General features: G+C 34.8%; 1 protein-coding gene across 1 annotated transcript; it reads right to left on the bottom strand.

Moving 5' to 3' along the window:
- Window positions 1-2,042: 2,042 nt before the first annotated feature.
- On the bottom strand, window positions 2,043-9,202 carry LOC114544845. The gene is made up of 3 exons (XM_028563340.1): window positions 8,959-9,202; window positions 8,202-8,914; window positions 2,043-2,468 (listed from the first exon to the last, which is right to left on the bottom strand). Exons 1-3 carry the CDS (start codon window positions 9,200-9,202, stop codon window positions 2,418-2,420), a joined length of 1,008 nt encoding a protein of 335 aa, XP_028419141.1. The 3' UTR covers window positions 2,043-2,417.
- Between the last annotated feature and the right edge of the window lie 1,119 nt (window positions 9,203-10,321).

Raw genomic sequence — 10,321 nt, 5'->3', positions numbered from 1 at the left:
TCATATAAAATAGTTACTACACAATCCTTTTTCAGCATAACCTTTGTTTTGTATTAACTACAAGTATAATACACGCGTTTTCTCAACAAAACTATTTACAAAATCTCAGTTTCTTGAAAAAGTTAATTACCAAACGCCTTTATCTTATCATCAATCCACTAAAAAGATAATTAGAGTACATCTATTTAATACGTGATTTGCAACGTACAACTACTGTATATGTTAAAATATTAAACACGCATACCAAAGTTTGATATCAGCCTGATGTTTTAACCTCCAAAAGCGTTGCTGCAGCATGGGAGGGAGAACACGATCCAGATTTTTACCGAGGGGTTTTTCCTGGTTTTCGTGTCCGGCTCAGCAACTTCTCTTTCTTCTTGCAATTGAATTTTGGTAACTCTTCCATTGTGATGATCTTTCTTTCTTTGACCTGAAAAGGAAACCAAACTTGGCAGACAACAAGGCCTGGAATTTTACAAATAAGGAAAGAACGCATTATCCTACAGCCTTACTAACCCTATACACTGATGCTACTCCTCTCCTTTATAATAAACTAACTTGCAGTTAAAACTATGTAATACAGAAACAACATACTGCATATCTTAAATCAATGTCAACCAAATATCAATATATGTGCATTTAACAATAAAATCTTCGATATTTCTAGCGAGATTACGTGACCCTTGTCCCCTATGCATGCCCTAAATTGTGGGGAATTATGAGCACCTTAAAGTTTAGGACACAAATAAAATGTTAAACTTAACTCTTTCAATTGGACAGCTAATATCACAACTCATCATCTTCGTCATCTCCGAAATCCAGATCCAGTTCATCATCGTCATCAGATTGAGCCAGGCCATAACTGCTATTATCGTCATTACCATCTTCAACACCTGCATTCTGGCAATCACCAGACTATACTGTATATAGTAATAGAATAAAGAGTGAAACTTTTCTATTTTTGCCTCTTCCAAATTCTCATAAAAAAATGAGTCCTTACCTTTAAGCCTCCATCTTCAAAGATCTTTGACATGGCAGAAGGTAACACACGATGGTGTGAAACTCACCAAGGCGAACAACAAACCGATTTAAGAATGTCTCTTCTTTCCAGCGAACATGTTGTACTTTAGCATAAACAGCTTCATCAAAAACTAACACAGCATATCTCAGCTCTAATTTATCTGCAATCTCAGTACTCCGTGTGAGGATTGTGTTGATGGTTGAATATTCTGTTGGGGATGCATCAATGACTGGTAAATATCCAACTCTGGATACATCAGGTATTTCATTACTACAAAGCATGGTGTTAAATCCAGTCCATCCTAGCAATACTTCCTCATTTGAAGAACATATATACTTTACTAAAATATATGCTAAGTCCAGTTTATAAGCATTAATTGTGGGATCTTCTTTGAACAAAAGTTCTAGACATTCAGGAACCAGATCAATAGTTTGAAATTCTGGTGTCATCTTTACTCCCATACTGTAAGGCACAATGTCAGTTAAAGGCATTTTTACTGTACGCTGTGTCTTTTTAATAGCAGTTGATGGGTGTTCTGATTAATTCAATGGTGTTTGAACTGAGACTCTTTGTGTAATGATAGCATTGAATGAAGTCGATTATCGACTGTCGATTCTAAGTGCTTTATCGTCAAAATATATCATCACTCGTATCTGAGTTGAGGCGTGACCACATTATTTTCCACTACAAATTGCTATTTTATTCATCATAATCATATGCATGATTTTAGGGCTGATATGTCTCGTGTGTACACGAGATAAAAATCATAGCTCTGGGGGCGGTTGTATCAAGCCCGTTTAGCTTAAGCGGTGGATAAGTTCAAATAGAAAGCGAGTCTGCCGTTTTATTCATTAAGCGAACAAAATGTTTTTGACCTTAATACAAAGCATAATATTCAAGTTAACTCATTCAAGAGTGTTATTTAATTTTGACTTACCCACCGTTTAAGTTAAACGGGCTTGATACAACCGGCCCCAGGTGGGGTAAGCTCTCCCTATATATATATTTAAATTCGCTTGATTACATTTTGTCTCCTAAACTATTGTTAATGTTATATTTCTTTAAGTTAAACTAGTGCGGGACTACGATTTTTGATGCCGTGGACAGGAACGAAAAACCTCAGCACGAATTCCCCAATTTTTGCGCCGGATCGGGCGAGGATAGGTTATGAGAAACATAAAATTGGAAGCAAACCCCCTCTTTGCTTTTTGTTTCTCGCCTTTCTTCTTCCCTCCATCACTTGACTCTCTTGCCGCCAGGCGCCTGGTAACTTTTTGCATCTGCTCCACTTTTTTCAAGCTCCCTTTTTCCCTGCCTTCCCTGTGCACCTGCTCACTCTACCTTATCCCGCTTACTCCTCCTTCTTGCTTCATCGTTTTTATCGCCAGCTCTCCTCTCAGAACCGTACATAATTATAGCGGAGTGTGGGGGTTTCGATATCATTCATCTGGAATAGTAAATTTTTTATATATTTATTTAAAATAGTTTCAAATTTAAAATAAATTCAGTGCATAATATTCAAGTTGACTCATTCAAGAGAGATGTAAGAATGTTATTTAATTTTGACTTGTTCACCGTTTAAGCAAAACGGGCTTGATACAATCGGGGCCTGTTTTTGTGTAGTATACGTAGCTTGAAGATCAGTTTATCACAACAATGATAGATATTTAAATAATTCATTTCAAGATAAAACACAAACAAGACAAACTATATTTTGATATAGTTTAACTACCCTCTCTATTCATTTCAAAATTATACAGCTGTAAATATAGGTGATATAAAATTATGTATATAAAAATATATAATCTATCTATCTATCTGCGGCCAACGTTTTTGCAAATGCAATATATACATATATACATATTATATATATATATATATATATAATATATATTATATATATATATATAATATATATATATATATAAATATATATATATATATATATATATATATATATATATAATATATATATATATATATATATATATATATATACAGTCACTGCTGAAAAGGTTGTCCATCGTATATACCATTATATGTATCACGTGACTAATTGGTATGCATCAACACGCGTGTGTTTTGTCGGGTAGTTTGCGTGTTTACTTTGGTCCCGATAAAAAGTGCTCTCGTTACTGCAATAATACGGCAATTACTGCAATAGCCAAGTATCTGCCTCGTAATAATGATTTTCAATGCATGATAACAACAATGGTTGATGGCATTAAATTGGGTTGTGGATACTGGTACTGGTTGTTTAAGTTCGTGCAAAGTTTGCAGTTCAGTAATAGGGCATCTTCGTTCATGTACTGCACTATCGTCTTAGCTGGCTGCATTATGTTATTCGTCGTCTGCCGATTGATTTGAATTGCTCTTGTGAAACAGATCGACGTGTGACACAGTCACACAGTGATATTATGTTCATGTTTTGTATAATACCTTGATTATAATCGCATATACCAAGTATAGAACACGGGGCTTCCTGCGTTTATATGCGGCAAATGCTAGAGATAGTCGAACGTGTTCACATTTCAAATAATCGTTAATCAGTTGTAGAATCATTTTGCACCTTGGCGAATAAAATCAGCGCTTCCCGCTCTACAACCGTACCGTATATATATGGCAAAGCTTACAAATTGAAGCTTCCGTTATACGCCTTATTACGTAAATTTTTGCGAAGGATCACCGATCATCCGTTTTGTCAAGTAAACAAGCTGTATATCAAGGCGGTAATGTCCCACGAGACTTGCAAATACAGGTTACGCCGCTGCATGAGACGTTTGTCCATGATACGGAAAGTACTGAGTTGTTTTCATGATGGATTCAAACGTTGAGTCAGAATCAGTGATTCCTGTTCTCGAAGCTCGTGTATTGGACATTAACAAGAAAACCAGTTTTCGTCTTCAATTTCAGCCGTACTTTACCGTGCCAAATCAGGTCGTGCTAAGCTATGTAACCTTTGCCATATATATACGGTACGGTTGTAGAGCGGGAAGCGCTGATTTTATTCGCCAAGGTGCAAAATGATTCTACAAATGGTTAACAATTATTTGAAATATGAACACGTTCGACTATCTCTAGTACTTGCCGCATATAAACGCAGGAAGCCCCGTGTTCTATACTTGGTATATGCGATTATATAATCAAGGTATTATACAAAACATGCACATAATATCACGGTGTGACTGTGTCACAGGGCGACTGTTTCACAAGAGCAATTCAAATCAATCGGCAGACGACGAATAACATAATGCAGCCAGCTAAGACGATAGTGCAGTACATGAACGAAGATGCCCTATTACTGAACTGCAAACTTTGCACGCACTTAAACAACCAGTACCAGTATCCACAACCCAATTTAATGCCATCAACCATTGTTGTTATCATGCATTGAAAATCATTATTAGGAGGCAGATACTTGGCTATTGCAGTGATTGCCGTATTATTGCAGTTACGAGAGCACTTTGTTATCGGGACCAGAGTAAACACGCAAACTACCCGACAAAACACACGCGTTTTGATGCATACCAATTAGTCACGTGATACATATAATGGTATAACGATGGACAACCTTTTCAGCAGTGACTGTATATATATATATATATATATAACAAAAATATATATATAATATAATATTATATTATATTTATATTAAAAATATATATATTATATATATATATATATATATTATATATATATATATATAATATATACATATATATACATTGTTTTGGTTGTGTTGTATCTTGAAATGAATTATTTAAATATCTATATATATATATATATATATATATATATATATATATTTATATTATTATTATTATTATTATATTTAAACATATTTATGCACGGTAGCCTTTCAGTGACCTGTTTTTCAAAGGGCCGTGCTCCACACGCATGCAATAAAATCTAAAAATATTTCAAAATCATGCAAGTCCTAAGCTTAATATATATATTCATGCATTATATACAAAGTGACAATTGCCAAAATGCTACAATATGTCTCCGCTACAAATAAATTTAGCACGGTTGTTCGGAGTTTTTCATTTCGTGTCTTTGACTTAATTGTTTGAATGAATTCAATGAAAGAGACTCATAATTGTCAAGAATTTCACGAGGAAGATTATTCCAAGCTACTGCTCCGCGATACGAGAAACTATTTTTAAGAAAGTGTTTGGCTTTGGTAAAGTGAGTTTCCGATCGTTGCTTCTCAGAGTATAGCAAGTATTTTGACAGGTATTAAACAGTTCAATTAAATATGTTGGTGTCATTCCTCGTATTGCCTTAAATGTTATTTGTTCGTCGCGTCGTTTTAGGATGTGCCCGATTGGTTCCCATTGTAGTGTTTTAAAAATCTCTGCACTTCTAATGTCAAAATTTGAATTTGTGATAACCCTAGCGGCTCTTTTTTGTAGTTTTTGGAGTTTGTCAATATGTGTGGTGTTTCCGTGATGCCACACTGTCGAACAATAAGTAAAATGGGGTAAAACTAGGGAGTTATACATCGTCTTAAGGGCGTTGTCAGTCATGTAGTTTTTTGCTCTTCTCAGTAAAGCTGTATTTTTAGAAATTTTTTTGCATTGCGCATCAATATGGTCATGCTATTTAAGGTTTTTGTCAACAATTACGCCTAAGAATTTTTTGTTATCAACCCTTATATAACCTTTTGTTCGGCAATAGTAATTTCAGGGTCTGATAGAATTTGGTTTAATCGTTGTCTGGATCCTGTAATCATGTATTCTGTTTTACTAATATTTAGGGTTAATTTGTTCGAAACTAGCCATTTATGAACGTTATCTAAGTCAGTGTTAATTTTGCACTCAATATCTACCGCTGATTTACCATAGCAGAAAAGGTTAGTATCGTCCGCAAACATGGATGGTTTTGTGGAGGTTAAGCAATTTGGCAAGTCATTGATGTACAACAGGAAAAGCAAAGGTCCGAGAATCGACCCTTGGGGGACGCCACAAGTGATATTTTTCATGTCTGAGATTTCGTGGTTAATTTTGCAAGCTTGTTTTCTTTCTGTTAAGTAAGATATAAACCATGATAATGTTTTTCCTCTTATTCCGTAAAGTTCTAGTTTAGAAATTAGTATTTTATGATCCACCGTGTCAAAGGCTTTCTTAAGGTCCAGAAACAGTAGACCATTAATCAAGCCCTTGTCCATGTTTACAAGACATTGGTTTATACAATGTAAAAGTGTAGTCTCTGTAGAGTGCTGGGTACGAAAGCCTGATTGATTAGGTGATAGTAATTGGTTAGCTTTTAGAAATTGGCTCAATTGTCTGTGAATTAATTTTTCGAAGATTTTTGCAACCGCTGATGTTACTGAAATGGGCTTATAGTTCCCACAATCCGTTTTTTCTCCTGATTTATAAATAGGGGTAACCTTTGTGTATTTTAATCCATCTGGGAAAATTCCTGTGTTTATTGATAGATTAATAATATAAGTCAAGGGAGTAATAATGGTTTCTCCTGCTGCTTTGAGAGGTTTATTTGAAATTTTATCAAGTCCTGCTGATTTCCCATCTTTAGCTTTCCCCAGTTCGTTTCTTAAATCTGCATTAGTAATGTTATTTAAGTTGAAAACTTCTGAGGTAGGTGTTATATAACTGAGAGGGTCAATTTCACTTGCAGGTAAGTCCTCGCTTAATTTTGAGCCAATTGTTGAAAAGTAAGTATTAAATTCTTCTGCTATATTTTTGTCTCCTATTATTTCGGCTTCACCAGTTTTTAATCCATTTATTGTAGTAGATTTTGAATTTTTGTTCAGTAATTCATTAATTGTTTTCCATCCTTCCTTACTGTTTTGCTGTTTGCTAATTTCTGCTTATAGTATTTAGTCTTAGTGTCTTTAATAAGCTGATTTACTTGGTTTCTACAATCCTTGTATAATTCGTGATATCTTGTTGAATTGTGCTTAACTGCTTTCTTTTTAGGAATCTCTATGGTAGCTCATTGTCTTTATTTCATTTGTCATCCAAGGATTGTATTCGCTTTTAACCTTTCGTTTTATTACTGGCGCATGGAAGTCTGCAATATTTAAGAAAGTTTCTTTCCATGCATGCCAAGCAGTGTTTGCATCAGTGTAACTATAAAGATGCATTGAATCAAATGCCTGGTTTAAATCATGCTGGAAGTTATGATTATTGAAATTTTTAAATTGCCGTGTTTCAACTATTTTGGGCTTTTTTTGGAATACTGACTTTTCTGCATGTGTAAACAAGGCTATAGTCACTGATTCCTAAGTGTATAACCCCTGAGTCCGTTATTCTTGTGTTATCTATCTTAGTAATTATTATGTCTAATAGTGTTTTTGTTGTAGCAGTGATTCTTGTTGGGTCCTTGATGATTTGTGTAAGTTGATATTCATTAATTAAGTCACTTAATTTTTTTGTGTGCTCATTAGGTTCGGTTGCAAGAAAGTTACAATTGAAGTCACCTGCTATGATTATTTCTTTGTCTTCATTGTCGGCTTTTTGTAAAAATTCTTCAAAAGAATGAAGTAACTCAATGTTTGCATTTGGAGGGCGGTACCATGTTGATATTAGAACTGGTTTACTATTTGGCTTATTGATTTCAATGCAAATTGCCTCTACATTATTTGGTAATAAGTCATTGCGATCTTTGTATGGAATGGTATTTCTCACGTAAAGTGCAACTCCTCCTCCGTTTCGGTTTCTGTCCTTCCTTATTAAGTCATAACATGTCATCTTAACTTCGTCACTGTGTACCGTATTGTCAAGTCTAGTCTCATTGATGCTTAATACATCAAAAGGTTGATTTTGTATAAAGATCCTTAGTTCATCTGCATGCTTGACTAGGCTTGCGATATTTAAGTGTCCAATTTTGAAACCTTTTAGTTTTGGATAATTTGTGCTATTTATTTGTATCGGTATTTGTGCATTTGGCTGTGTGTTATATTGTTCTGGATCTGGCATAGTTGTCTTATTTATGTTTTGCGCAGATGTGATATTACCAGGCGTAATATTTAGTCAATGATTATTGTTGATAAGTAATTGTTTAATGTTTTTTGCCAAAGTTGCAGTTCCTTTTTTATTTAAGTGGAGTCCTTAGTTATTTAATAGATTCCTCCCGATGTTGTTATTCGTTACAAGGCCCCACTTATTTTTCTCACATAATTTAGCTAGACCACTATTGACTATAATTTATTTACCTTGTCTGCTAAGTTCTGGTCATCTTTTCTTGTGATGATTTCAGACCAAGCAATTGATATACCCTTATTCTGTTGTGTAATTATCTTTCCGAGGTCATTTATGGACTGTAGTAGCTTTTCTGGTGTTGTATTGTGAAGATCATTTGTTCCGATATGCATAATAATTTTGTCTGGCTTTGTATTCAGGGTTGGAATCACGTAGTGTTTCATTTGATCAACTCCTGCAACTGGAAATGTCTTAATGTTGACTTTTTGACTACTCAGTCCATTTTGCATTCTTCTTGTATTCAAATGTTTCAGCATAGAATCCCCTAATATGACAACTCTTGATTGATTTATTTGTGAGTCTTGTGTGCTACCTTTTACCACCTTGTGGTGAGGATTTTCTAATTCGGTTCCACAGATAGGATTATTAGAATTCCTTCGCTTCCCATCATGAAAAGATTGGCCAGGTTGTTTAGTGTGATGGTGTGTTTGACCCCTGTGCTGACTGCTTTTATTTCTTTCCGGGGGTTGATTCAGGGGAGGCATAGTTACCACTTCATCTTCATTACTTGTGTTACTTAATATGCGTGAGTGGTTGGTAGTTTGTCCTTGTTTGCCTTGTTGTTCATTAGATGGAGCATCATCATTCTCAATGTCACTTAACACCTCAAACTGGTTGCTTGTGTCGACATTTCTGATGTTTGACTGAGTTGTGGGGGCACTCTGGACTTAACCGAAGTGGGAATGGTATGCCATGCTGCGGCCTGGTTACCATCTGGATGGTTTTTCTTACTATCGTCTTGGAGGAGTTTTATTGCTGTGACTAAACTTTTTATTTCCAGCTCCTGTTCCTTTACTTTTATGCTTAAATCTGACATGATGAGTGATAGATGTTTGTCTCTTTCTCGTAGATCAATATTTTCTTTCATAACCTTGAGGTTTTCCTTCTTTAAGACTTCAAAAGCTTCTTCAAACACTGAGAGCTCATTAAGTCTTGCGTGTTTGATGTCTTTCATTTCATTAAACAGAGAATCCAATTTCCTATTGATATTTCCAATTTCACTGACTTCTTCACACATTGTGAACACAGCATCCAATTTTATGCTCATTTTTAATAGAGTTCATTAAGTTAAGTTTAAAATCATCTGAATCTGTGATATTATCGTCTTCTTGTGATGCTTGTGATGCTTTCGAGTTAATTAAGGTCTCAGAAAATGTATTATCCATATGCAAATTTTGTTTACTCTCAATATGGCCGTCTTGTTTCAAATTTTTGGTGTTGTTTGTCAGCTCTTCTGATACTAAAGCTACGGAATTCAATTTCTCAATAATATCATCCTTACGTTTACCATTGAGGGTAATTGATTGTGTATCAGGGTACCAGCGAAGGTCTATATCCTCGGACTTGTACTGTTTCGTACCTCCTCCAGGGCAACCCCAAACACCATCAGTTATATTTAACACTTCCTCGACAAACGATTGTAAAGCCTCAAAGGATTCAGTCCATATTAGCTTCCCTCGATTATTATACGATATCCCATGTACAAGGCTGCCTCTTGTTTGCTGCTGTAGACTCATTTCGTTCATACAAAATAATTATATAATCAAAATGTTCGTCCGTGGTCGACGTTGCCCTGTGAATAGCGAGTATTTCAAGCGTAGTTTTGATAAAAAATAGGTCAGCAGATTCCTTGCTACCTTATCAGTAAATTATGGTGAGCTTAAAAGCTTTTTCGCATCAAAGATGTTCAAAATTCTCATATAATTTTCAAAAATAGGCAGAGCTAAAATTTTACATCCGCCATGTTCTGGTTCTTCCCCAGAACATGGCGGATGTAAAATTTTATATATATTTATATATATATATATATATATATATATATATATATATATTAATATAATATATATATATATATATATATATATATATATATTATTGAAAGACTAGCTTAGCTACTCGGAGTTTCACGCTATAAAGCGATCATCAGGCTAATGGCAGGTCTGGTTGCTATTCTCTATATTTACATCGTGATATAAGGTGTCGAATTACGTGTCTACATTTCGTAAAGAGTTCAGAGCGTTTGTTCAGCAGTGTTCTAGTTTTGTCTTTCATGATATGGAGTTTCTCCTCAAGG

Source organism: Dendronephthya gigantea, unplaced genomic scaffold, assembly GCF_004324835.1.
Source record: "Dendronephthya gigantea isolate DGI-Jeju-01 unplaced genomic scaffold, DenGig_1.0 000991F, whole genome shotgun sequence".
Taxonomy (NCBI): Eukaryota; Metazoa; Cnidaria; class Anthozoa; order Malacalcyonacea; family Nephtheidae; genus Dendronephthya; species Dendronephthya gigantea.
The sequence above is the reverse complement of the archived record's forward strand: the minus strand, read 5'-3'. Positions and strand labels throughout refer to the sequence as shown.